Genomic DNA, 27500 nt, shown 5'->3' with positions numbered 1-27500 from the left:
AACTGCAGAAACAACAATGCTGTCATCATCGCTCAGGGCTGTGGATCCGGGCGGCTCCTCAATCACCACGGGCAGCTGGTTCTCCCGCGACCACAGGTGGTGTCGTCCCCCGCCCGTACCGCCACCTCCTCTACCAGCCGCAGCACCGCGAGTGGCATACCCAGTGCCCTGCGCTGATGGCACGCCCGTCCCGCCACTCCCGACAGCGGCCGCCGTTGCTGGCGACAACACTTTTCGCGGTGGCTGGTGCGGACACAGCACAATCACGTTGGGCAGCGCGTGCTCATCAGACAAGCGCGCCTGCGCCTGCTCCATCAGAAACAGGTGCAAGGCGCGCAAAAACGACACGTGGCTGCAAATCACAACCACCCATACCGCGGACGTCAGGCCCGTAAAGGCATCGTGCAGCGCGTCCACATCTGCACTGGCCACAATGGCAGCGGTCCGGTTCAGTTTCGTGCGCTGCACAATGTCGTGCAGCCGCGTCGGCAGATCATAGCTCGGGTTGTACCGCAGCAGCACCACGCGGCGCCGATACACGCTTGGCGGGCAGAAGCCGTCAAACTGGCCCTGGATCAGCGCAGCAATGCCGGGTGGCGTCTTTGGCGACACGGAGGAGCCCAGGTGCAGCACAACAAACTGCCACACCAGCTCCGTGTACATCTCTGGGCACAGCACCAGACACGCCACCAGCCGCCGGAACAACCGCGCCGACAAGTCCGCGTCTGCACGGCCCTCTCCCTCGTCGTCCTCCGCACCACCGCCGCCACTGCTGCCCTTTGTGGCGGAGTTGGCCCCGTTTGCACCAGGGTTGCGCATCGCCTCTGTGCCGCTGGCGCGGGTGCTGCTCACCGTCAGCGTCGGCATGGGCCCAAACCCGCTGCCGCGGCCGTGCTGCGAGCCGAGACCAAAGGCAAGCCCTTGGTCAAGCACCATCGAGCCCACCGTCATGCCACCGTAGCTGCTGGCGGTGCTGCTGCTCGTGCTCTCGCGCATGTGCTGCGTCGCCTCGCGCTCGTGCGGCTGCATCTCAAGCAGCGACGGCACCTGCTCCAAGTACGCCTGCCACGCCTTCTCCTGCCCAAACAGGGAGTCCACAAAGTGCTCAAAGCCATCCTCGTTGCCCACCCGTACCACGTTGGGCCAATGCACGCGCCCCACCAGCCACTGTGGCGGGCCACCACCACCACCACCGCCGCCGCCGCCGCCACCCACGCCAGCGGAGGAGAGGGGCTCACCGAGGGGTCCGACATCCGACGCCGTCACGTCCACAAACGCATCGACGAGCTCAATCGGCAGCATGCCTTCGTCCACCAGCAGCAGCAGCAGGAACGTGACCATGGTGGCCTTGGTCCGCTCCGCCCCAACTTGTTCCACCAACATGTCCACCGTGTACGACAGCATGTTTTCGCAGAGGATGGTGACGGCCGTGTCGTTGGTCTTGGCCAGGATGCTCACGGCGCCGCCGCCCCCGCTGGAGCTGGCCGGCGCCAGCTGCCCACGCCCAAGCAGGCAGCGTGCGTAGTAGTGCAGAGCCTGCTGCCACCCGCCCTGCCCCAGGTCTGCCAGCATGCGCAGCCCTTCAATGTGCTGAAACAGCCGCGCAAGCACAGCGGCAACAGGGCGATAGCGCTCGCGCTTCTCAAACAGTGACACCTTGAACCAGAGCTTGTTGACGCGGCGCCGCCGCCCGTGCTTCTGCTTGTGCTTCAGCTGCGTAATCGCGCGCAGCAGCTGGTCGTCGTCAAACTCCTCCGCCTTCACAGACGCAATGCGCGCAAGCAAATCCTCCTCAAACGCCTCATCCTCCTGCCGCGACGTGAAGGTGAGCTGCTGCGACGCCTGCCACTCATTCTCCAGCTCCGGCTCAATGCTTGACACCACAACCTGCAGTGCGCGTTCCTCTGCAAACTCGGTGGAGAACAGCAGGGCGATGCCTGCCTGCGATTCATCGGGCACACAGCCCATGTGCAGGTAGTCCTCCTTTGGCAACACCGCCGCCTTCACGTGTCGCTCCTGCAAGATGGGCTGCAGCACGTCGTAGTCGTCCACCAGACTCGCCGGCAACAGCATGTTCTCGATGGACAGCGTGGTCCACAGCGTGTCAAACGCCATCCACAACGTGTCGTTTCCGCTCTGCGCCTTCAGTTCCGGCGACAGCGGCAGCAGTGCCTTGTGCAGCACAAACGGTTTGGCAGTGGGCAGCCACGACTCTGTGAACCAGGACACCCACGCCTTGCGCAGCGCTCGCTGCTGCGGCCCAACAACACGGGGCAGCAGGATCACATGTCCTGCAGCTTGCATCATGTCTGCCGCCAGCTGCTGTTTCTGTGCCTCAAGGTCCTGCACATGACAACGTGGGAAGAAGAGCAAAAAGGGAGTGAGTGTGTCCATTGCATTTCATGCGTGCGCATGCACGTGGGAATCTGACTTGGAATGCAAAGTGCTCGTAAGGTGGAAGAACAAGACATGCTTAGAAGATGGAACAGAGAGAGAGAGAGAGAGAGAGAGAGAGAGAGAGAGAGAGAGAGAGAGAGAGAGAGAGAGAGAGAGAGAGAGAGAGAGAGAGAGAGAGAGAGAGAGAGAGAGAGAGAGAGAGAGAGAGAGAGAGAGACAGACAGAGAGAGAGAGAGAGACAGACAGACAGACAGAGAGAGACAGAGAGAGAGAGAGAGAGAGAGAGAGAGACAGAGAGAGATAGAGAGAGAGACAGAGACAGAAAGAGATAGAGAGAGAAAGAGATAGAGAGAGACACACAGAGAGAAGACATCAAGCCACAAGGACTCAAGAAAGTGTGCATCTTGCCAAACTACGCATACATTTGCATACTTACACACACAAACACACACGCATACACATACACACAGATACACGCAGACACTTGAATACACACGCACACACACACACACACGAACCAGTTTGCGGGCGTTGCACAGGTGCTGAAGATGGGTTGTAGATTGCGCAATGACGTCTAGGCGCCTGAGTTTCGCGTGAAGCACAGCCTGTTCGCTGGCCTGGACCTTGATCCTCTCCTTGACGTCGTGGATGGCCTCCTCCAACCGCGTCTCTTCCTCCGCCGCCCGCTTGTCTTCCTCATGCAGGGCGGTGAGCGCCGCACGCGTGTTGTCGTACCACTGCTGCGCCTCCTCCAGCTTGCGCAGGCTGGGCCTGCACTGCTCCAGCACCTCAACATAGTCCACAACGGCCCGCACCCACGTGCACAGGTAGCGGCAGCACAGTGACGCCTGCCCCGCGCGCTCCGGTACAAAGTCCTTCCTGGACGTGTACTGCTTGAGGCGGGCAAGCATGCGCGGCTTGATGTCCTTGAGCGAGTACTCCGCCATGTGCTGAAAGATGCTGTCCTGGTTCAACAGCGCCTTGGCCTCCAGCCACGTCGGCGGCTCCTCGCCCTTGGGGATGCGCCCATCCCGGTATGTGAACACGCCGCGGAACAGCAGGCACACGGGCGCCACAATCGTCTCGATAATCTCCGGGGGCGCCGCGTACGTGCGCAGCTCCTCCACGTCCTCCTTGCGCAGCGACTGCAGCTCCGAGATGGCCGCGTCCACACGCGGTTGCACGTGCTCCAGCAGCGCGCCAACTTCCGACTTGAGCCGCAGATAGGGCGCAGAGGCCTTGGCAAGCTGCGACTCCCGCACGCGCTTCTCCGCCACGGCAGCCTCCCTTCGCTTCAGCAGAGCAAGGTGCTGGCGTTGGTAGCGATCGAGCTCGCGCGTCAGCTCAGCCATCTTCCCGTCCACAACCTGCAGCTCGCTCAGGAAGCTCTTACGGATGTTGTCCTTCTGCGCCAGCGTGTGCAGCAGGTGCCGCACGTCGGCCGTCTCCCCGTCAACGTGCATGCCGACCTGCTCCAGCAGCGTGAAAAACACAGACAGCAGGTGGTGCCACACGGCAAGCGGCCCCGTTTGGCAGTCCACAAACGCCTGCTTCGGCACCTGCCACCGCCACAGCGCGGACTGCACCCCCTGCGTCTGCTCCACCCGCGCCATCTGCCCATCAAACACCATGTCCGCGCACAACCGCGACAGCTCCCCAAGCACATCGGCCACCTCCCTGTGCTCCACAGCGCTTGTGCCCGCACCAGCGTCGCTGCCGGCATCGCTCGCAAACGACTGCCGCGTCCACCGCCTGCGGAACGCGTGCGACTTTGACGAGCGCCGCCCAGGGAAGTCCGGACGCGTGCTCGCCGCCCAGAAATCGGTGAAGCGCGGGCCCTGCAGTCGCAGCACGGAGACCGTCGTGTCGTGCAGCATCTGCCTCTCCCACTGGTGTGAACGCACGATGGAAAACCCGCCAATGCCCATGTCGCTGGAGAGCGCTTGGTCAAGCTGGCGCCCACGCTGCGTGCACGTGCGCGCACCACACGTGATTATGACGTGAAAGTGAGAGGCAGCCTTGGGGCGCATGCGGATCACGCGGCCACCATGCATCGACGTGGCTGCGTGCATCATCGTGCTGCCCGTCGCGCCTCCGCCCCGGCCAAGCGCACCCAACCACGCTGGGTGCTGTTGCGGTTGATGGGAATGAGAATTGGGATGGTGGCTGCCGTGCTGGTGCTGGTGCTGATGCTGGTGCTGATGGCGATGATGTTGCTGGTGTTGATGATGGTGGTTGTCATGGTGATGGTGTTTGCGACGCTGTCTGCGTTTGCGTGGGCCGTGCAAGCTTTCTTCTTGCTCATCAATCAGGGCGGAAGACACGTCGGCGCTCGCCTGGCTCTGCCCGATCACTACCTCCCGGCTGCCACCGCAGCTCAGCAGCGTGGCAAGCACGGCCAGCATCTGCTGTGATACCTGCTGTTGCCGCACGCGGACACAAAACACGGTGCGTGAGCTGGTTGGCGTGTGATGGAAGGCGTCCAGGTACGCGCTGTACACGTCCTCGGGCCGGCAACGCTCGTCCACGGTGATGCCCGCATATGCCAGGTCGAGAATCGAGCACGCCATCTGCACGAGCGTGTTGCGGCCCCACCCGCTCTCGCCAACGACCAACGCGTGTGAGAAGGGCACGACCAGCGTACCGAGCAGCTCAGCCAGCAGCCTGCGAGAGGTGTGCGGGAAATGCACGTGCTGCAGCAGGCCGTGCCGCTCGCACCGCGCGTGCGTGGTTGTGGCCTCAAACGCCCGTTGCAGCGCGGCGTCGAGCGTGTCGTCCAGGCGAATGTCCGCGTCGGCAGCACCGCGCCGCGCCATGCTCAGCGCCAAGATGACGGCGTGTGTCGCGCGCTGCGACGAGAACAACTCCACCGCATCGTCGGGCTTGATCATCGATTCGCTGAAGTGGTGCGATCCACACGTGTGCAGCACGGCCCGCACTGTGTCGTTGATGTCGTCCAGGGAGGAGGCGTACGTGCGCGCAGATGCGACAGACCAGAGGAAGCACAGCGCCGTCGGCACCGCTGGGTCAGACAGCACCGATGTGCGCAGCAGGTTGTCAAGCACACCCGTGTCCACCAGCGCACGCATGCTGGCAACCACCCGCACCGTGTGGGACACGTGCACGAGCAGCTGGGCACCCCCGCCAACGCCGGTGCCACCAGCGCCCGTCTGCTGCCCGCCACCACCACCAATGTTCATGCTGTCGTCCAGGCCACCAAACCCAAAGCCGCCAACACGGCCGCGGGCGCCGCCCTGCGAAGGGGGCCTGCCAACAGCGTCGCCCTCGGCGTCGCCTAGTGTCTCTGTTAGCGACCAGTGCAGGTCGCTGATGGCACGGCACAGGGTGTCTTCAAACGAGGCAACGCGCACGTCGCGAACGCGCATTGCCCGGGCAAACTCAAGCAGGAACGCGGACACCGCCGGCCGCACCAGCTCCACGCAGTCTGTGCTCGGCGGCACGCGCAACGGCACCATGTGGTGCAGCATGCTCCGCGCGTCTGCGCGCAACCCGGACTGGGCCTCGTTACGCGCGGTCAAGGTCAGGAGCGGCAGCGTGGTGGCAACCACGGCCGTGTCTGGCACAACCGCCAAGTCGCAGTCGCCGGTAAACACCTTGCGATGCTCCACCAAATCGCGCAGGCGCGCTGCAGTGGCCAGCGTCGACGCCTGGTCAACAAACGCACTGCGCAGCAGCACAGCCCCAGGCTGCTTGCTCGTTGCCGCCTTCATGCCAATGGCCACAAGCTGCGACGCCACAGCGCCGCGCACAGCTGCGTCGAGCGGGAAGAAGCACGAGAGCAGCGGCCGCGGTCGCGGCATGCGCTGTGCAAGCCCGCGAATCAGCGTCGCCTTGCCACAGCCGGCCTCGCCAGACACCAGCACAGACTCGTTGGCCTGCAGCAGCATCAGGGTGACGTCGGCCAAGCCCCACGTGTGCGGAGCAAGACACAGGTGGCTGAGCGACGGCAGATAAGGCGCACCCGCCCGCCGCTCATCGGCCGTCGTTGGGCGCAGGCCTGCAGGGGAGAGGGAGCTTGTCGAGAATGACGACGACATGCCACCGCCAGACTGCGGAGACAGCGATGGCGCCCGCGCGTCCATACTGCTCGCACCAGAGGCGCCCGCCATTCGTGCCCGGCGCGCGCCAGGCGGTGTCGTTGCTGTTGCTGTTGCAGCTGCGTCTGTGTACGAGAACGGCTCGCGATCAAAGGGGACGAGGCAGCCGGAGTCAACGTCGAGGCGACAGGACCGCAGCAGCACACGCGTGGTTGTGGTGATGGGCTCTGCTTTGCGTGCAGATGACAGCAGCACAGCTTCGCTGGTCCCCATGCCAACGTTGCGCGCAAGCAAGCAGCACGAGTCCAGGTGCGGCACAACCACCGTCTTGACCAGCCACTGCTCCAGTGCGTCGAGGTCCTCTGTCGTGTCTACCAGTGCAGACATGGGCCAGAGCAGGCTCTGCAGCACGCTGCCGTGCACGAGGCGCCTGGTGCTGTCCAGATTTGGCTTCCGGTTCGACTGGTGGCCAAGCTCCTGCTTGAGCCGCGCCGTGAGCATGCGAAGCACGCACACGGCCAGCTGCCGTTCCGCGCACACGCGGTTTCCCTTGCGGGGTGTTGCGAGCGGCGTTGCCGGACGGTGCGACGCGATGGGCGAGTGGCGGTGATGGGAGCCTTCAAAGGGGCTTGCGCTCCGCGAAACAAACCGCACCGTGTTGAGTGCCGCCCAGGACGCAGCCGTGCTCACGCGCAGGTACTCACTGGCTTGCGGCAGCACATACACCAGCATGTCCTCCAGCTGGCGCCGAACCGCGTAGTGCATGGCAGGAAACTCCGTGAACGACTGCGTGATGAAGCGGTGCACCAGGTCCGCCGTGGACACAAAGTCCGCCTCCAATTGCACAGACGCAGAGGGGATGGGCAGCTGCGCCAAGCCATGCAAGGGGCGGGGCGTCGTCGCCGCGCCAGACCCATCACCGGCATCGGCGCTTCTGTCCTGGCCCGGCTTGGTTGTGGCGTTGCTGTTGTCAGTCCGTCCTGCACTCGTGCCAGCTCCGGGCACCGTGCTGTTGCTTGTGCTGTGTTGACGCGTCGGCGTAACGGACGTCGACCCCGTGCGTGACGGTGTGCGCATTGTTGCTGACCGCGACGGGTACGAGGAGGGTTGCCGCTGTGGCGCTGATGCGGTCGATGATGAACTCGGGACTGGCTCAACGCCATCCAGCAGCTCAATGAACAACATGGGCGATGCCATGACCTGCGACAGGCCCGGCACAACCTTCTCCAGATCCACGGCGCGGGAGGCCACGCCACCGCCGCCCATCGTCGACATGGTGTGCCCACCACGGCTCGTTCCACGCAGCGTGTCGCGGCGGCCGCGTGCAAAGCTGCCGTCCAAACCGCCACCGCCACCCGTGCCGCCAAGGAGCGAGCTCGCCTGGCTGCCAACGCTGCTGCGGCTGGCCATGCTGCCACGGGTGGTGCGTCGCCGCCCCTTCATGCCACGCAGGCGCAGGCGAAGAAGACTGCTGTGGTCCAGGCCCATCGCCGCCATGCTGCGCGCTGAGAAGCGGTCCAGGCACGCCAGCTCCGCGGCAGAGAGCAGCTCCAGCGCCTTGCGGATGCACGCCAGGGACGTGGCGCGCAGCACCAGCCACGGCGGGCACTGCAGCAGGCCAGGTCGCGCGTTGCCCGAGGTGGAGATGGAGCCCCCGCCTCCACCATGGTGCGCACCAGTGCTCATCGTGGACGACACACCGCCACCGCCGCCGCCGCCGCCAATGCCACCAAGCGAGGCAGTGGATGCGCCACGCGCCATGTGGACGGAGCCGTATGTCTGGCCGCCGCTGCTGACGCTGCCGCCAGCACCGTGGCCAATGCTGCCGCTCGACTCGCTCGCATCCACGCCGCTCTGCGCCGTCGCTGTGGGCATACGCGGCCACTCCTCCACAAACGGCTGAATGGCTTCGCGGATTCGGTCTCGCAGCTCATAGCAGGTGAGCGCGTCGGCGTTGATGTGCACGAGGTGCGTGCGGGCCTCTGTCGGCAGATCGGGCAGCGAGGCGCGCTTTCCATCGGAGACCATCGACGTGCGAGCAGAGGCCACCCACAGCAGTGCCTCTGCTGTCGTTTTGATGAGCGTCGTCTTGCCGGAGCAGGGTGGACCCCGCACCACAACAGACTGGCACGTGCACATGCGATCCACAAGCTCACGTGCGGCGCGCAGGAGCTTGGCGCTTGGTAGCATGCACCGCTGCTTGCACAGCATGGTGAAGCAGCGCGTGAACAAGCTGTCGTCCTCCTGCAGGGCGCTCATGCGTGGAAACCGGTCCACGATTGCCTGCTCATACTCCAGGCGGGGCAAATATGCCTGTGGCACCTCGCTCACAGCAGATGCCAGCGCATGCTGCAGCCGTGCGGGCTTGGCGGCACCCGTGCTGGTCAGGTACGTCCACAGGCTGGAAGAAAAGTGCAGTGCAACCTGCCGATGGGCCTCCAGTTGCGAGAAGATTTGCGCACCAGCAGCGCCAGTGTCATGCGCGGGCTGTGATGCATTGCTCACCACGCTGCCAATGCTGGCGTTGCTCATGCTTCTTTGTCGGCCCGGTGGCTCGCGTGCAACACCAAGCTGCGACATGCCACCATCAGCGCCATCCTCGTCGCCGCCGCCGTCGCCAGCTCCATCACCACCATCAGCGTCATCCTCATCCGTACCCCCTTGATCCGAGGCGGTGGCGTTGACGGTGTCCTTGCGGTCATGTTTTTGGTCATCGCTACCCTCACCACGGTTCGTGTTGTCGGGCGCAGTTGAAGCGCCACCAACGTGTGCGTTCACGGCGCTTCTGTGCTCCCCGCTGGCATCAGCGCCAGCTTGGCCATCGACAACTGCCTCGCCAGCCTCGCTTTCCTCGTCAAGATCCTGCACGAACACGCGCACGTTGGAGGCCGGGCCCTCAGCACCACGAACCCCATCACCAGGAATGCCATCTGCTGACAGCCGCGACGCCGCAGCGCGCATCTCGGAAGGGCGCTTGGATGGTTTGGACACGGTGGACGACGGTGACAGGCTCCCACGGGCAGCAGCAGCAGCAGCAGCGGTCGTATGAGCAGCAGCAGCAGCAGAGGCAGCGCGATTGTCGCTTGCGCGCAGGGATGTGTGCGGGGCTGAGGACGCGTGCTGAAGGATAGAAAGGCACAGCGACTCCAGCGTGGACGACAGCACGTGCTCGTGGAACCACAGCGCACGTGGAAATGGGCGCGTGCCAAGTACACGCGCCTGGATGCGCCGCAACACCTGGGTCATGGTGCTAAGACCCTCCACAGCATTCAGAGGCATTCCATCCGCCCGTTCCGTGGCATCTGCGCCAGCCAGCGCGTGCAGCAGTGCAGTGATGCTCGAAAACCGCGCCGGGCACAGCGCCAGCTGGCGCAGACACAGCATGAGCTGGCGCGTCAGCTCCTCCTTCTGCGACCGCACCGCGGGTGGCAAGTCAAGCTGCTGCAGGTACACGCCAAACAGCCACGTGCCGTCGTGTGCGCCGCCGTCAGCCTGGGTCGCCCCTGCTGTGGCTGCAGCAACATTGGATCCAGCAACATTGGCGGTGTTGCTGGCATTTGCGTTGCTCGCGGTTGTTGTGGCAGCTGCACCGCTGCGCACGTCTTGTGTACCTGGCTGCTCCCCAAACGCGTCCTGGGTCACACGCACGTGCTGACCAGCGCTGTCTTCCACGCGGATGCCGACTCCGTGCCGCCTGTGCGTGTGGTCGTCTTGTGCATCCTTGTTGTCACCCAGTGAGGTCTGCTTGTTGCCGGGATTGACACCAGCCTTCTTCTTCTTCTTCTTGGAGCTTGGCGAGTGACTCGCCGCGTTAATGTTGGCTGCTGCTGCTGCTGCTGCTGCTGTGTTGGGCACGAGCGCTTGGGCCTGCTCCTTCACGTTGACGTACAGCAGCGCTGTGGCGAGGGACGTCAGCTCGCTGTCGGTCACGGAGCCGCCGCTGCGGTTTGTGTTGGTCGTTCGCGACGATGTGCTCTGCGACTTGGAGCTGACAGAGGCGGTGCCTACGCTGACGCGGGAGGTGACGTCTGCGAGCTGGTGCAGTGAGCTGCGCGACCACGCCTGGTTCGCCTCGTCCTTGAGGATGCGGTGTGTGCTGAGGATGTGCAGCAGCTGCCCTGCCGTGTCCTTGGTGCACTTGTCAATGTGTGTGAGCAGCAGCAGGTCGCCACACCGCGTGGCGCTGATCAGCTTGCCGGTCAGGGATGATTTCGTGCACCGTGCGCAGTCGATGTAGCGCAGCCGCCGACCAAGACACCATGCCAGCATTTGCAGCACATCCACCTGGTCCGTGGCAAGCTGGGGCAGGCTACCCCCGACACAGGTTGACACGAGGCTGTGCGGAACGCGCGGGAGAATGCGCAGGTCGCGCTTGAAGTTCTCTTTGAAGCAGAACCCGTACGGCATGGCGTCTCCGCTCACAGCCACGCACCACGAATAGTTATCGAAATTCGATGCGAGATTAGCGGCAGTCGGGTCGTCGCGGGCAGCATCGCGTGCGCCGTGTGCACCGGTGCCAGCACCGGCCATTGTCTTTGTCGGCTGCGCGCCGCGGTCTTTGCTCTCTGCGTCCAGCTGCAGCATGGGAGCGAGCTTTGGCATTTGCTTCCACGCCATGTGGTACAGCGGGTGCAGCAGCAGCTCCGCCATAAACTGCGTCCAGTCCTGCAGTTGGCAGAAGATGAGGATGGCGTTGGCAACCGCGGGCGGAAAGTTGGCCGTGTTGGACTCGAATGAGGGCGAGGACGGGTCGGTGCCGTTGAGGCCCGTGGTGATGTCTGCATAGGAAGACCAGCGCGGCAGGGGCGGCGATCCGCCAAGGTGCTCCGCCCACGCCTCGTTCAACTGCGCCATGGCAAACTCCCGCAGCATGCCCTGTGAATTGGGTTGGGGTGAGTTGAGGTGAGGTGAGTGAGTGAGTATGTGTGAGTGAGTGAGTGAGTATGTGTGTGTGTGAGTGAGTGAGTGAGTGAGTATGTGTGTGTGAGTGAGTGAGTGAGTGAGTGAGTGAGTATGTGTGTGTGTGTGAGTGTGTGTGTGAGTGTGTGTGTGAGTGAGTGAGTGAGTGAGTATGTGTGTGTGAGTGAGTGAGTGAGTGAGTATGTGTGTGTGTGAGTGTGTGTGTGTGTGTTCTGGATGGCTGAACGCTCAGCGAGGGAGCTGGTGCGGGGACGTCGCGTGAACTTGGTGCTCACGTGTGCCTGTGATGGTACAGACGAGTTATTGTAAGCAAGGTTGTGTGTTGCTAAACGCACCGAGATGACGGTTGCCTTGTCAATGGCCTCTTCCTGTGCCTCCAGTCCAACCAGCCGCTCCACAACCTCGCACATCATTGCTTCAATCGTCAGCCATACAATCTGCTGGCACGTGACGCGCAGCCAGCGCATCAAGCTTGCGCCAGGCTGCGGCGTGCCATCCACATCAAAGCACACGCTGCTCACAACGTGCTCCACCAGCTGCAACGGACAGAGCTCGTCCCCTGTCATAGATGGTGGCAACAGTCATGAAATTTGTGGTAGTGGTGGTGGTTAGTGGCAAGAAGCAACATGACCACACACATGAACAAAACTTCAAACAACGCAGAAGCCTGTGCATCCATCCACACACGCATATTTGCACATTTTCAAACACCAATGCACGCGCTTGCACGCGCACAAAGATGCATACAGCCAATACACATGCACACATACACACGCACTCACAAACGCGCACGCACTCACAAACACACCGTGCACAAAGGCGAGTGGATCTTGAGTGTTGACTTCGGACGCAATGCAAAGGCGGACACGGCAGCCGCCACGGTTTGCTTCGCGCGGTGTTGTGATGCGGAAGATGGAGCCGGGCGGGCGCTTGTGGATGGAATATGGGTCCGCAATTGCATGCATCGCCGACGCTGTCATCGCGTTGATTGACAAAACACGTGTGGATGAGTGGATTGTGCAGAATGTGAATGTGTGTATGCGCGCGAGTATCAGCACATATTGAAAGACAGCATGCAAAGAGAGCTCGCCCTTCGAAAGGCAAAATCGTGTGAAGTTCATCACCATCAACAAAACACAGCATTCCACAGCTCCAGACACACGCATGCACATGAGGCGTGAGAACATTCAACAAACACACGCAACGTACTCTCTGGCGGTGCATAGAGCCCGAGCAGCGACATGGAGCGGAAGAACTGACGACGAAGGCCAGACGTGGACAAGCGAGACACCTGGCACCAGCAGCGGCACACGTGTGGGGCAGTGAGCGAAGGTAAACAAGGTGCTAGACACAATATGCACACTTGCATGGGTGTGCAGACACAAAGTACACACCCACACACACGCGTGCGCTAGAACAGAGAGTTGCAAACACACGCACGCGTGCGCTAGAACAGAGAGTTGCAAACACACACACGCGTGCGCTAGAACAGGGTGCACACACACACACACACACACACACACACACACACACACACACACACACACACACACACACACACACACACACACACACACACACACACACACACGAGCGAACGTCCAACCCCTTACCTGTGAGAACCAGGTGTCCATTGGCTCCGTGCGGCGAACCAGGACCGGCCGCTCAAACACGAGGATATCGCCAGCGCCACCTTGCACGCCATAAATGCAACACGACACCTGCACGTGGCACATGGATAAACGTTGCGTGTCAGCTACTGTGCGGAGGTTTCACGCATACTCGCACAGAGAGAACAAATTCACACACGAATACGCTGCGCAGTCAAAACGTTGCACACACACACGCGCGCACACACACACGCACGCGCACACACACACACACACACACACACACACACACACACACACACACACACACACACACACACACAAAACAGCGCGCCCCTTCCCCCTCTTTGTGTCAGCGTTGTACTGACGTCATCAAGGTCCTTCTCATGCGTCTCAGACGGATCCATGAAGAGGAAATCGGAGGGCCCGCCCATGCATGCAAGCATCGCCGTCTTGACATCGTCCCCCTGCACATCAAAGTGATGACTCAGCACGGTGTACGGCTTCCGCTCCAGAAACCAGAGCTCGGGCATACGTCTGCGCAGTTCACGAAAGACGAAGCGGTCCATCTCCTGCGAGAGCGCCGCACCGATGGCCAGGAGGTCTTCAATGTGCGACTGCAGCTCAACACCACTCAGCATGCCGGGCACGGGACGGATGAGGCGATGGATGGCTGGCCGCATGTCAAGGTCCTCCAGAAGCGCACGCACACGGAGATCAAAGTCCACGGCGGCGTCAACGTGCGGGAAGCTGCACTGCAGATCAACCTGCGTGCTGAGGTTGCGTACAATGTACAGCCACTTGCGCTGCAGCTGCAGCAGGCTGTCCACCGTGCTGACGACGACGTTCATCTCGCCAACCAGGTGGCGCAGGCCGTCAACGACATCATCGAAGATGCCCAACCGCTCCCGTGCCAGGTGCAGTCGCGCCACCGTCTGCGTTGCCTTCGCCGTCGCAATCACCGTTTTGCAGTGCATCTCGCTCAGCACAAACGTGCGGTGGCGGTCGGCAATTTCTCCCATGAGCTCAACAGAGACAGAGGCGCGTCGCACCAGCGTCTCAATCACGCGCTTCTTCAGCGTTGTCGGCGACATGGCTCCGCGTGCCCGCCGCCAGGCAGCGTGGTCGCCGCGATCATCGTGGCTGTGGTGATGACCCATGGCGGCCGAGGACGCTGGGGACGGGTGAAGCCATGCCGAGTCAACGTCCAGCTCGCCCGGAACCACAACGTCATCGCTCGTGTGTCGGCGCACGGCGCGGGCGGGTACAGCGGTGAGCACGCTTCCATTGAAGCCGAGCCACTGGTGGGGTGCAAGGTCGCGGTGCATGCCTGCAGCGCCAGGCGCAATTCCACCGTGCATGCCGTTTTTCTTGTTCGCATCTCGCCACTGCAACAGGTGATGGCGTGTGTTACCATCACCACCTGCACCACCATTCTTCTGCCCGTGCTGACGCACGCCTCGCTTGGCGTTCCAGTGAGCGCCGTTGTTGATGTTGCTGTTGTTGCTGCTGCTGTTGTGACCGTTGTTGTGACCATCGTTGTTGTTGAGGTGCCGGGCACCATGCCTGTAAGAGCCGTGGTTGCGTTGTTGGTGTTGGCCACCGGCGCCTGCCGAGGTATCAGTATCGCTGTCGCTGTCTCCATTGTTGTCGTGCTGGCTGAGCGTGTTTGAGAGTGCGGGCAACAGCAGCTGCTGGAAGCCGAGCTGGATGCGCGTGTTTTCGTTGTGCAGGGCGCCGTTCGTTGCCTTGAGCCACGCGGCCGCCGCGCTCTCCACAATGGCCGTGACCTTGAGGTCCTGGATGGTGCGCCGGTGGTTCACAACACCAAGCACCTCCAGCTTGCGCAGCGTGAACACCTGCTCCTCCGTGTATGTCACGCCGAGCGCAGCAAACAGCAGCCGCCAATGGTTGTGCGACACCTTGTCGCTGGCAAACGGCAGCAGTACTTCGCCCAAGTCAAGAAAGCGCTGCAGTCGCTTCTCAAGGTGCGTGAGAACGCTGTCGCCAGGCACACGCGCTTTGATGGCGTGGATGGTACCAACCCAGTCGCGTGCCGTGCGCCACATCACCTCAAGCGCAATGTCGCGGTACGGAAGAACCATCCAGTTCTTCAGACTGCTCGACACAATCTTCGCCTGCGTCCAGATGGACTTGCGCAGCTCAAGCACTTCCTCCGTCTGCATGATGGCAGTTGACACAAGTGGGGGGGGGCGGAGGCAGAGAGAAAGAACAAGAAGGGTGTGTGTGTGTGTGATGGAAGATGGAGTTCAAGCCAGGGGAGAAAAAGGACGGGAGAACAGGCGGAGGAGATTGGGGGGGGGGGGGAGGGGGAGGGGGTACGATTGATGTGAGTTGGGGTGGAAGTTACATGCAGTTGCAAGAATGGGAAGCTGAGGGTGGCACGCCATTTGACGAGAAAAGAGCCAAGGTCGAGGGGAAACGGATATGCGCATTTCCTCTTCCTCCCTGCTTCGCCGCATGCACACAAATCCAACACAACAAACACGCAACAGCACAATAGAACACACACGCACGCACGCACACAGACACGCACAGACACACACATACACGCACGCACAGACGCACGCACGTACACACACGCGGTCGCACAACAAAGCACAACAAGTAGTACGCACCTGTGGAAGCTCCTTGAGTTCGACCGTCTTCCCTGAAATGGTCTTGAGCGCATCGCAGAACGTCTGCACCTCTGTCTTCAGCGCCATAAGCTCACGGCCGGCGGAGAAGATGCCTGAGAGGGCTTTGCCAACACGCGAGTGCGGGTGGAGGTACAAACCTTGTGACACCGCCTGCCGCAACAGCGCAGCCTGGGACTCGTGCGCATTGATCATGTCGGTGAGCTTGGCCACCATGGTTGGCTCAAGCACCTTCACCAGGTTCTGCGCGGCGGAGAGGAGGGAGGAGAACTCGGACCACGACGCATCAAGATCAAGCAGTGCCTGCTTCACTTCCCCCGTCATGTCGGCACCAACATTCAGCTCCTTGAAGATTCTGGTCAGAACGAAAAGGGCGTGGCACAGCGGCAGCAGGGAGAGGGGGCGTGAGAAGTTGTGTGTGTGTGTGTAAGTGTCAGTATGTATGAGCGTATGTAAGTGTGTTTGAGTGTGTGAGAGTGTCTGTCAGTGTACTTGGGATGAACATCAGACAGGCCTTGAGCAGGGTTCAAAATATAAGGTAGTGAGCTCCAATACGTTGAGCCGAAACACCCCGCCGTGTACACACACACACACACACACACACACACACACACACACACACACACACACACACACACACACACACACACACACACACACACACACACACACACCTTGATTTGGTCTTCATGAGTTCTGTGAGGAGATCGTATTTGGAGCTGAAAGTCGACTGCAACTGCTGCGCACGGTGGACAGCAGCAACGACCTGATGTGCGCATACGAACAGTGTACGGAGAGTGCGGGTGAGTGAGTGCAGTTGCGTGGAGAGAGAGAGTGTGTGTGCGTGCGTGTGCGTGCGTGCGTGCGTGTGTGTGTGTGCGCGCGCGCGCGCGCGCCAACTGACCTTTGCGTACTCCTGGGAAGTTGGGTGGGTCATGTTGACCTCCTGTCTGAGCTTGGTGACCTCGGCAGCAAACATGTCCACGAGCGCCTTGCTGTCGCGGCGGATGCACGTGGTGAGGAGGTTGTCCAGGTCCGCCGCAATGGCCTTGATGCGCGGCAGCACGTGCAGCTGCAGCTGCCGGCACTCCAGCCGCACAAGCTGGTTCTCGCTGAGGGTGAGGGTGGGCACGGAGCTGACGGCGCGCGTCCATGCCATGAGCTGTTGTTGGAGGTCAAACAGCTGCCGCGGCTTGCTCTGCCACACCTTGAACGTCTCCTGGTTCCACGACGACACGAAGCTCGACACCTCTCCAAGCCAGTTGTACTGGGAGATGCGCCCAACAATGTTTGCGTACGCAGCCAGCAGGCGGTCCTGTATCAGCGCCCGCAGCCGCTGGCGAATGCGCGTGTTGGACACAAACTGCATCGTGTGCACGGCAAGCTGTTTTCGGAGCGCCTTGATCTCGCTGCTCTCAAACGGCGTTTGCCCCTGCACGCCACCAACGTCACCTTCGCCACCCATCTCCTCCAGACTTCGCTTCAGAAACCCAACGTGCCGCATGTGGCCGGGCTTCTGCTCCTCCACGGCGCGCACCACCTTGTCGTAGCCGTCGAGCGCGGGCGTGCTGAGGTCCAGGGTGCCCAGCACCTTGATCACGTCCGTGACCGTCGGGGTTGACGACATGCTCAGCACAGCGCCAAAGAGGGTGGCCAGCACGCAGCCAAACGCGCGGCACGTGCTCAGGTCAATACACTCCACCATGGCCTCGTACGCCGGCTCTGCGTTGGCCAGGCCCTCGGCGTCAATCAGCAACTGCACGCGGATCAAGCCAACGGCAGACAGGCGTGTGCGGGAGGTGTTGTCCACGAGCAGCACTGGCGAAATGATGTGCTCCAGCGGGTCGCGCTGCTTCCCCGTCGCCCCAGCACCGCGCCGACGGCCATGGTGGCGGCCATCCTCACTGTCATCGCTGCCAATGTCGTCGCTGTAATCACCATCATCATCGTCGTAATCATCATCATCACCATCATCATCATCCGTTGTGTGCCGATTCCTAGCACCGTCGCTGTCGTCATTATCATCGTTGTCGTCGTCACCGTTGCTGCGGCTGGGCTTGGTTGCACCCCTCCTTTTCTTCTCTAATCCTTCACCACCATCACCACCACCACCATCACCACCACCACCATCACCATCATCATTGTCGTCGTCGTCGTCATCGCTTGCATCCAGCGTCGCCTCCTCTCGCATGTATCGTGCAAAACGCACACCGCGCTGCTTGTTCCGCCTTGGCCTGGCTGTGCCGAGTCTGCCTTTGCCACTGTTGGCCTCATCTTCCTCGTCTTTGTACATGGACGTCCACCCGAGCGCCTTGCCAAGCTCGAAGCGCAGGCTGGACGCAAATAGGGAGATGAGGTGCTGCTGGTACATGCGCATGAGCAAGGCTTCGAATTTGGGCAGCCGCGCCAAGTCCTCCTCCACGCGTTTTAGCTGTTGCGTCAGGGCATTGCGCTGCTGCTTCTGCAGGGAGATGCCGGCTGCTTCTGTCAATTCTTCTGTCTGGTCCAGCAGCTCCTTGCGCCGTGACACCATGTGGCGCCAGCATGCCAGGACATCTTTGGTGGTGGACTGCATGGCAAGCACGAACTTGGGCAACACGTCTTGCAGCTGCTGCTTCGTGTTGCCTTCCCAGTCTGCGTCGCTGTAGCTCTTGTTCATGTCCAGATTAAACAGCCGCGTGTGCATGATGTCGAGGAACCGCTCGTGCGCGGCACGCAGACACTTGTGGTAGTGTGAATTGCAGATGAACGCACGTGCGTGGATTTGCCGGGAAAGCCGCTCAAACCGTGAGCGCGCCTGGTACCGCTTCCACGCTGCCAATGTGTGTGTGTGTGTGTTGTGTTGTGTATTGGGGGAATGAGAGACATGCTTGAGCGGGGAGAGTGCTGTGCGTGCGGGCGCCATTCAACGGCATTGAACACCATTGACATCAACAAAGCACCTGCTCACGGACACACACATACAGAAACGCACGCACGCACACAGGATGCACGTACACACACACACACACACACATATATATATATATATATATACACACACGCACGCACGCACACACACGCGCGCACGCACGCACGCACACACACCTTGGAAAGCACGACGCTGGAGGTAGTGTCTGAAGAATGACATGCGGCGGAGGCGGTGGAAATTTGCCTTTTGCCGCGCCCACTCGTCCAGTGTCAGGTGCTCTGTGCCACCAGGCTCAACCAGCATGATTCCTGTAGCAACAGAGGAGGAGGAGGAGGAGGAGGAGGAGAGGAAGCGAGGAACCGTCAGGCGTGTACGTGTGCGTATATATTTGTGAGTGAGTGAGTGAGTGTGCGTTTGTGGACAGACATACATATACGTGTGTGTGTGTGTGTGCGTGCGCTTGCATGCATGCATGATGTTGTCGTGGCGAGCGTGCCCGAAAGGACAGCGTGGAACCAATACAATGGCAACAATCTATGCCGAGGGAACACTAGAAAGCAAAAACGCCGACATCAGCGTGGGTGGATGCAACGACGTGTCGCACCTTCACGGGTCATGATGGCATGACGGGCCGGGTTGAGAGCGGACTTGTCAACGACAACAAGGCGGTACGGGTCAAAAGGCTGAGCGTCACCCTCCCCGCCGCTGTCGTTTGCGTAGTTGAGGTAGAAGTGCGACTTGAACAGGTCCCCGTCCGATTCCATGGACAGATACACCATCACCTCCTCGGCCGTCTTGGGCGCCTGCGGCAGCTTCTCCAGGCGAATGCGGGTGAGAGCCGTGCGTGAGGATGCGTCCGTGCGCGGTGGCGCCGATGATGATGAGGACGAGTGGCGCCGGCCACTGCGGCGTGCCACGCCCCGCGATGCAGACATGGGGCGTGATCGCGCCCGCGCGAACCCACCACCGCCACCGCCGCTGCCGCCGCCGGCTCGCTCCAGTGTGGCAGCAGCTGTTGTTGTTGCGGGTGACGCTGCGACCGCCACGGTGTCAAACAGGCCCGCCGCAGCTACCGTTGCTGCGGACTTGGCGTTGAACGCTGGCTTTGGCAGCGTTGCGGCCTGCGAGGGCGCGTGCTTGCCGGCAGGAGGGGCCGTACCGCGCGGTACGGGGGCATTCAGTGCCGGGGGAACGGGCGTGACGGAGCCCGAGGTTGCAGACGGGTCGACCGGCGGCAGGCGGGGACGCCTGCGTTCTGTCACGGGCGTCGCTGCCTGCAGTCGCTGGGCCGTTGTTCCTGCTGCGGGCAGTGATCTGAGGTGGTCCTGCAGTGGATGTGCTTGTGGGACCAAGGGCTGGGCTCGCGCAGCGTAGTAGGCAAGCCCGCTGTCGGCCTCCATATCCTCCGGAGTGAGGGCGTTGAGGAACTGCAGCACGTGGCATGCGCGATCCCAGTAGTTGGCCTGCGTGGCCACGCCCGAGCAGCCGTTGATCAAGCATGAGCGCAAGAGTGTCAGCAGCCTGCGCCGGTCGTGACGTGCTTCCTGCACATCGCGCTGCCACTGTTCCTCGTCCAGGGCCGCCTGCTGTTGCAACTGTTGCTTGTCCTGCTCCTGTTGCCGCTGAAGTTGTTGCTGCTGCTTGCGCAGCTGTGCTTTCTTGATGCTTGCGATTCGGGCTGCGCGCGGATGCGGGTGTACTCTTCTTGATTGTTGTTGCTGTTGCTGTTGTTGTTGTTGTGATTGCTGCTGCTGCTGCTGTTGCTGTTGTTGTTGACGCTTCTGCGTGTGTTGGCTCCTTCCCCGCGATTGTTGGTGGATTTCAGGCAGCTTTGGGGTTTCCATGGTTGCGTTGCGGAAAGTGGGGAAACGCACTGCTGGCGCGCTGTTATTGCTTGTCACAGTCACCGTTGATATTGCTGCAGCCTGCACTCAGCACACATACACGCACACGCACACGCACACGACACCCAACAGCACGGAAGTGGGGTTGCTAGTTGCTGGTGGTCATGTGCTGGTTGTGTTTGGTGGTGTTGATGCTCAACGACCACCACAACAAGAAGACAGGCAAGCAAGCAAGCAAGCAAGCTGCTGTGCTGTTGCTTGGCCGTTTCTAAGACTGGATTCAGTCTCTTGAGGAAATAAACTGAAATCAGTATCTGACCCTTCTGTGTACACCCAACAGCAGCAGGGCAGAGGTTCAAAACCTCTCAAAGGTTCAAAGGGTCGCAAGGTCCAAAAAGCCTCCCATCGAAGAAGGCAAGAGCCACAGCAACCATGGCAAGAAGGGGAGCACACGCACAAAGGCAGATGCAGAGGGTGCATGTGTGGGTTGGGCTGTTGTGCTGCTTTTCTTGCGGCTGCGTTGTTGCAGTGGCAGCGGCAGCAACAGCAGCAACACCACCAACAACAGCAGCAGCAGCAGCAGCAGCAGTCGATGCCACCAACGTGGACGTCAACGCTGGCACTGCCAACCACAATCGGCAACCAGGCGAAGACGCCTTCAGTCAGCTGCGTCCAAATACCAGGCGATTACCGCATGTATGGAAGGACACGGACCTTGGGCCTCGCCTTCAACCCGAACTCATCGGTGAACTGCTATCATGGGGTGAATGGGTAGAGCAGAGGGCTGGATGGATGCGTGGCTGTTCAGTGTCCTTGTGGACACGGGCATAACTAGAGTTCTGAAGAGCTATCTGGGTCCAGCGAATGCGCACATACACACACCTTCACCTTCATCGCCCACACCTTCATCCACTTACACACTCACGCAAGTGCAATCGACTTCAACATCGCTCACCACCATCCCCATTCCCCAACACACGCACACACACACACACACACACAATGCACAAACAGGTATTGGGTGCCAGAAGTGCGGTACCACGAGCCTGTTCTACTACCTGCAGCAACTGCCATGGGTTGTACACACGTGGCGGAAGGAGCAGCACTTCTTTGATCGAGGCACAACCGTCTCCATCGACATCAACTCACGGTACCAACAAGCCAAGATTCTCAAACAGTACAAGCACTACCTTCGCCGCTGGCCAAACGTCACAGAGGCAACAACATGCACGCTGGAGCAGTGTCACGTCAACACCACGCTCTCCAACCGCACGGCGGTGGACATCAGCCCCATGTACCTCTCCGACCGGCGCAGCCCTTGGAGCCTACATGAAGTGCTGCCGCACGCAGCGCAGGTGAAGCTGGTGCTGCAGATTCGCGACCCTGTCACGAGAACTCTGTCCGGGTTCCGTCAGGGCAGCCCAGGCGACACGGTGGACGAGTTTGCGGCCGTGACATCAACAGAGCTGCACCTTCTGCACCACTGCTACAACAGCAGCCTTCAGCTTGCCCATCCCAGCCCAAAGACGACAGGCGACAGCAGCAACCCGTTTGGCATCACCTGCAACACCGGCCATCACCAGTACGCGGCCCTCTACCGTTGTGTGAGCGCACTTGCCGAGTCTGCTGACGGAAAGGCGCTCACACAGGACAGGCCTTGGTTCCAGCACTTCACGCGCAAGGGAAATAAGGAGTTGCTGCAGCAGCACGTCAGCCTCAAGCTCCTCAAGAAGTACGAGGGGCACGTGCACCGTAGCATCTATGTGGACCAGCTCATCAACTTCCTGTGCGCGGGCTTTCGCCCAGACCAGTTTATCGTCGTCACCACGACCGAGCTCAAGGCAGACGCTGAAGGCGTGCTGCACAGGATAGCCACGGCGCTCGACAGGCCATCGCAGCTTGCCGCGCAAGCACGCAAACGTGTTCTGAGTGGCATTCACGCCAACATGCACAGACACTCCCACACCATGCCTGACGCCATGGAACGAGAGCTGCAGGAGTTCTTCCAACCATACAACCAGCGGCTGTTGGATGTGTTGGATTTCTACGGCTTTGTCTTCAACAGAACCGCGATGATCCACGAGCTCAACCTGCAACAATAAGCAAACTTTCACGTGCGTGCATGTGTCAGTGCACATGTGTGTCTGTGCGTGCGTGCATGTTTTGTACGTGTGTGCGTATATGTCTCAATGTGAGCGTGCGCGTGTTCGTGCATGCATGTGTGTGTGTAAATGTGTGTGTGTGTGCGTGCGTGCGTGTGTGTGTAAATGTGTGCGCGTGCGTGCGCGTGTTCGTGCGTGCGTGTGTGTGTGTGTCTGCTTGTTCCCGCCCAGTCGTGATACGTGGTGGGCTTGTGTGATGCTGTGCATCCACTGCAACTATTCATTGCTTCAGTCGTAGCCGACACACTGTGGGCTCTTCAAGCCCACACCTCTCAATAAACAATGGGGCAAGCCAACAAGCAGGCAGGTAGACTGGCAGGGTGGTGACGGTGGAGATGATGATAGTCATGCTCACGAACAAGCATGTGTGCATGAGGGTCAAAGCCAGGCAGGAATGTGGACCGCCACAGCTGGACGTCTCACTGCAACATTGTTTCCAAAGCGCAAGTCGCCCTGGCAAGTCATTCACCCTCGCATCCTCGCCGACACTGACGCGTCACCTGCGCCTGCACGACGAGCACCATCGAAAAACCACGAGCTCCGTCGCCACCCCCCCTTGCAGTAGCATCACTGCAACCGTCATCAATCAGCACTGTCATCGCCACTGTCGTTACCACCACCATCAGCACGTCCACGACCACGACCAGCAACACCCGCACTCGTGCTCACTGCTTCCCGCAGCTGGTTCACCTGCTCCCTGCGCAGGGCGAGGATGCGCTTTCGTCGCTGCAGCACATCCTTTTCCAGCTGGTGCACGTGCTCACACAGCTGTGGCATTGACAGCTGCCCAACCTGTACACTGCTGAACCCACCAGCAAGCACGCCTTCGCGCACCTTTGCACGCTTTGCACGCACGGCCCGAAGCTCTCGCAACAGCCGCATGTCCTCCTCAGTGTGGGGCACCCACTCGTCCCCGTCCATACCACTATCATTGCCGCTGGTGCGCTGTTGCAGTGTTGCTGGTGGCCGCACCTGGGGCACATGGCCCATCGGATGGGATGGTGCCATGCTTGCCTGGTGCGGCATGGAGTAGGGTGGCTGTGCAGGTGTTGCTGCTGCTGCGAAAGGGTGGGGCAGTAGCGGCGGTCGAGAAGACATGGATTGGCCATGCGCCCCCGCCATCACGCGTGTGGGTGTAGTCACGGCTGCACGTGGCACATGCTGCTGCTGCTGCTGCTGCTGTTGCCACTGGCGCAGCCGCTGTCGCCGCTCTTCATGCATGCCGTCGTCCTCGATGCTGGCAGCACTCCCTGAGATGGTCGGGCGTTGTGCCAGTTGGAGTTGGGAAAACGACGAACCCGGCACGTGCTGCTGCTGGTGCTGCTGCTGGTGCTGCTGTGGTTGCTGTAGCTGTTGTTGCTGCGGACGGCGTGGGGGCCCGAGGAGCAGGCCGTGCTGCTGGGCCATGCGCCGCTGCTGGTCCGTCGTGGGCACCTGGTACCGCACGTGCGCATCATATGCGGGCATGCTGAGCGGCGAGCGCGCGAACATCTGCAGCTCGTGCACAAACAGCTCTGTGTGTGCGAGGAGGAAAGGCGCCAGCGACTGCACGAGGATATGGGTTGCTCGCAGGTCCGTGGTTGAGAGGAGGGACTCGAGATAGGCGTACACAAACGCGGTGTTTGTTGGCACGAGCGCGTTGATGTCTCGCTTGGCCCAGGCAAGCACGCGTCGCCGGTTGCGTTCGTCGCGTGCCAGCCCGGAGGGCGCAATGCTGCGCTCGCGAGCACGCAGCTGCTCGTCGTACTCGGGCAACGCACGCATGTTGGCGGCGTAGACAGCGCGTCTCCTGTCCAGCCCTGTCTCGCGCCGTCGCTCGTCCGCCACCGTCTCATGCGCCGACCACCTGCTCGTGGTGTGCCGCCTTCGATCACGTCGCGCGTCAAACGCACCAGCATGGTGATGGCGGCGATGGTGGTGGTGGTGGTGGTGAGGATGGTGTCGGGAGAAAGGGGGCGCTGGCTCTGGCGCCGGCGGTCGTTGTGGCGGCAGGGTGATCCGCTTGAAGATGGTGGCGGACTTGATCGAGTGGATGACGGAAGACACTGGCGCCTTGCAGAGCGGGCATGTTCGCGACACGTTGAGCCACGACATGATGCACTCGAAGCAGAAGCTGTGGAAGCACCCGTCCAGCAAGGCCTTGTCGTTCAGGGCATCCAGGCAGATGGGGCAGCTTTCCTGCTCGTCCCCGTGTGCATCTTGCTCGTCACCATCAGGGTCTTTGAGCGTCCCATGGCTACTGCTGCTATTGGCCATGCTGCTATTGGCCATGCTGCTGGCCGTACCGTTGGTTGTGTCGGTGGTGGAGGCGGTGGTTGCGCCTTTGGTGGCGTCGTTGGTGCGGTTGACACTGGGTACATCGGCCGGCATGGCCCTGCTGCTCACGCCCATCCCACCGCCGTCGCCGTCTTCTGCATCCGCGGCCTCATCTAGCAACCGCCTTCTCTCTGCTACCACGCCAACATCATCGTCGTCATCTTCTTCTTGGTCAACAACCCGGGTGCTGCCATGGGCGTGCAGCGCAACAACATCATCATCATCACGAGTGCGTGCGATCGTGCGATGCTGCGCCATGTTCGTTTGTTGTTGTCGTTGTTGTTGTTGGTTGATGATGAATGGCTGGAAGAGCAGGTTGGTTGGATGTTGTTTACTGATGATGATGATGATGCTAACTAATGATGTTGACGTGTGAACCAGCACACAAGGAAGGTGACATGACAGCAAGCAAGCAAGCAAGCAAGCAAGCAAGCAAGCAAGCAAGCAGGAATCAACGGGTAGAGCGCAATATGAAGAGATGGCCACACATGTAGGCACAAGGGTCCCTCCTGTGTCAAGGGGTGCCGGGTTCGGGTGGCGGGGTTGCGAAGATCAGCGGTGGTGATTCGGCGGTGGCTGAAGCACCCGGCCGCTGTTGGTGCAGGAAGGCGGGAAGCGCAGCGAGCGCAGCTTCGATGGCAGGCACAACGCCTTCATGGCACGGGACGAGGGATGCGACCTTGTGGGCCGGCAACCACTTTGCGTCTAACGCATCGTCGCCCGCGCGAGGTGTACCTGTGCCAACGCCCAGGAAGTCCAAGATGACGTAGTGGTGCTGCACCTCGCCGGACGCGTTGGTGAAGATGCCGTCGATCAGCTTCACGAGCGGCCCCATGGCTGCCGCGGTGATGCCTGTCTCCTCGCGCGCCTCTCGGGCTGCGCCAGCGGTCACCTCCTCGCCCAGCGCCAGCCGCCCGCCCGGGAACGACCACAGCCCTTGCGCTGGCGGGTTCTTGCGCTGGATCAGCAGCACGTGCGGGTCTTCCAGCCGCGCGCTGTCGAACATGACGCATGCCACGCCAATCTGCGGATGCACCGGTGTCATGCGCGTACTGCTCGCCCTCACTGGCCGAGCAACGCGAACATGGCTGCACTGTCTTCCTGCAAGCGCGCTGCGCGCCGCCACACTCGCCCCGTTCACCAAACGACAAAGCGACAGCCCCAGCTTCATTTCTGGCTCGTGGTGAATGATGAAAAGTGGTGGTGGTGGCGGCGGTGGTGGTCGGTGAACGGTGAAAGCGCCAGGTTGGTTGGATGAATGAACATGGGGATGACAACAAGGAGGGATTGTTTACGCTGGCATAGGACACCATGAGGAGCAAATGTGTGTGTGTGTGTGTGTGTGTGTGTGTGTGTGTGTGTGTGTGTGTGTGTGTGTGTGCGTGTGTGTGTGTGTGTGTGTGTGGTTGAAGAATGGCTCATGCGACATGAAGCAAGCGAGGCAGTGTGCTGCTGAGACTAGGAGTAACGAGTGGGGGAGGATGTGTCGAATGTAACTACGATCGTCATGTCACCACCGACTTCTGGTTAGATATCAAGTGCTGCAACAGCATCTTTTGCCTGTTGCGCTGTTGCTCGCGCCGCCACGTCCTTCACAAATAGCCGCTCCGCTGTGTGTGTGTGTGTGTGTGTGTGTGTGTGTGTGTGTGTGTGTGTGTGTGTGTGTGTGTGTGTGTGTAGGTGAGACAGCAGAGGACAAAACGCAACTGATCTGGAACGACGCAGTAGTGCTTGCATGGCGCACGCATCACACTTCCTCTCTTCCCCTCCAACATTAACGCACCGATCACGTGGTCAAACGCAGCGTACTGCGAGGACTGCGGGACCTTGTACTTGACATTGACAATGGCCAGCTTCGCCCCATCCTCAAACGGGTGCACGCGGTGGCAGAGCACGTGCAGCAGACACCCCAGCGCCTGTGCGGGTATGTGTGGGTGCACGTGTGTGTTACGTGTACGTGTGAATATGAACAACATGAAAGAAAAGAGAGGCACTGGCATTCCTGCACAGCACAGCACAGCGCAACACCCACACACACACATACCCACACACACATACCCCCCCCCCCCACACACACGCACACACACACACACGCACCCAGACGTCGAGCTTTTCATTGATGGGCTGTTCGGAGAATAAGTCCAACATCTCGGGGCTGCGGTTTTGGGGCGTGGTCATCTAGAAACGCGGAAGCGAAGCAGCAAACGAGGGACAAGCCGCGTTGAAGCACAAAGAGGTGCAATACAAGCAACACGCAAGCAAGCAAGCAAATCAAGGGAGCGAACAAGCTGTTGCCAAACGCGCGAACGCGAAACCACACAACACCCACAGACAGACAGACATACACACACACACACAATATGTGCATACACACGCACGCACATGCACGACTCACGGCTTCTAATCTCTCTGCAGTTGCCATCTTGGCGCGATAGTCGAGGGCGGCGGGATCAATGGTCTCCGTCGTGCAGGACCCAAAGTCGCACAGCTTCACAACGTTGTCTGGGGAAGGAGGGAAAAACACGGGGTGGTGGGAGTGAGTGCAACATGCTTTGACGAGCACACACCTTGGCAGGCAGGCAGGCAGGCAGGCAGGCAGGCAGGCAGGCAGGCAGGCAGAAAGAC

General features: G+C 60.9%; 5 protein-coding genes across 5 annotated transcripts in view; 1 reads left to right on the top strand and 4 right to left on the bottom strand.

Moving 5' to 3' along the window:
• Positions 1–20553, bottom strand: part of PTSG_11813 (uncharacterized protein) — a 21569-nt gene extending 1016 nt beyond the window's left edge. Inside the window, exons 1-12 of the mRNA XM_004997894.1 lie at positions 19158–20553; positions 18730–18861; positions 16547–18456; positions 16317–16408; positions 15625–15997; positions 13354–15165; positions 12989–13096; positions 12585–12666; positions 12184–12348; positions 11711–11934; positions 2916–11330; positions 1–2343 (exon numbers count right to left, since the gene is read on the bottom strand). The exon at positions 1–2343 is cut by the window's left edge and continues 1016 nt beyond it. Coding sequence (XP_004997951.1) covers positions 1–2343; positions 2916–11330; positions 11711–11934; positions 12184–12348; positions 12585–12666; positions 12989–13096; positions 13354–15165; positions 15625–15997; positions 16317–16408; positions 16547–18456; positions 18730–18861; positions 19158–20397 — 16896 coding nt within the window. The 5' untranslated portion in view covers positions 20398–20553. The remainder of the gene's footprint in view (positions 2344–2915; positions 11331–11710; positions 11935–12183; positions 12349–12584; positions 12667–12988; positions 13097–13353; positions 15166–15624; positions 15998–16316; positions 16409–16546; positions 18457–18729; positions 18862–19157) is intronic.
• Positions 20554–21120: 567 nt separating this feature from the next.
• Positions 21121–22745, top strand: PTSG_01965 (uncharacterized protein). The gene is made up of 2 exons (XM_004997893.1): positions 21121–21142; positions 21412–22745. The coding sequence occupies exon 2, from the start codon at positions 21690–21692 to the stop codon at positions 22497–22499; it is 810 nt and encodes a 269-aa protein (XP_004997950.1). The 5' UTR covers positions 21121–21142; positions 21412–21689; the 3' UTR covers positions 22500–22745.
• A 21-nt stretch (positions 22746–22766) lies between these two features.
• Positions 22767–25165, bottom strand: PTSG_01964 (uncharacterized protein). Its single transcript, XM_004997892.1, has one exon. It carries the CDS (start codon positions 25131–25133, stop codon positions 23142–23144), a length of 1992 nt encoding a protein of 663 aa, XP_004997949.1. The 5' UTR covers positions 25134–25165; the 3' UTR covers positions 22767–23141.
• A 165-nt stretch (positions 25166–25330) lies between these two features.
• On the bottom strand, positions 25331–26148 carry PTSG_01963 (uncharacterized protein). The gene has a single exon (XM_004997891.1). It carries the CDS (start codon positions 26044–26046, stop codon positions 25390–25392), a length of 657 nt encoding a protein of 218 aa, XP_004997948.1. The 5' UTR covers positions 26047–26148; the 3' UTR covers positions 25331–25389.
• Positions 26149–26402: 254 nt separating this feature from the next.
• PTSG_01962 (NAK/GAK protein kinase) overlaps positions 26403–27500 on the bottom strand; it is a gene marked incomplete at both ends in the record, with an annotated part of 2893 nt that continues 1795 nt past the window's right edge. The window contains 4 exons of the mRNA XM_004997890.1: positions 26403–26485; positions 26659–26791; positions 26973–27053; positions 27271–27377. Coding sequence (XP_004997947.1) covers positions 26403–26485; positions 26659–26791; positions 26973–27053; positions 27271–27377 — 404 coding nt within the window. The remainder of the gene's footprint in view (positions 26486–26658; positions 26792–26972; positions 27054–27270; positions 27378–27500) is intronic.

Source organism: Salpingoeca rosetta (genome assembly GCF_000188695.1).
Source record: "Salpingoeca rosetta unplaced genomic scaffold supercont1.3, whole genome shotgun sequence".
In the NCBI taxonomy this organism is placed as follows: Eukaryota; class Choanoflagellata; order Craspedida; family Salpingoecidae; genus Salpingoeca; species Salpingoeca rosetta.
The sequence above is the reverse complement of the archived record's forward strand: the minus strand, read 5'-3'. Positions and strand labels throughout refer to the sequence as shown.

What these genes read in the sequence shown, in the direction of transcription:
- PTSG_01963 (XM_004997891.1), bottom strand. Translation starts at nt 26,046, where the DNA reads ATGAAGCTGGGGCTGTCGCTTTGTCGTTTGGTGAACGGGGCGAGTGTG.
- PTSG_01965 (XM_004997893.1), top strand. Translation starts at nt 21,690, where the DNA reads ATGTACCTCTCCGACCGGCGCAGCCCTTGGAGCCTACATGAAGTGCTG.
- PTSG_01964 (XM_004997892.1), bottom strand. Translation starts at nt 25,133, where the DNA reads ATGGCGCAGCATCGCACGATCGCACGCACTCGTGATGATGATGATGTT.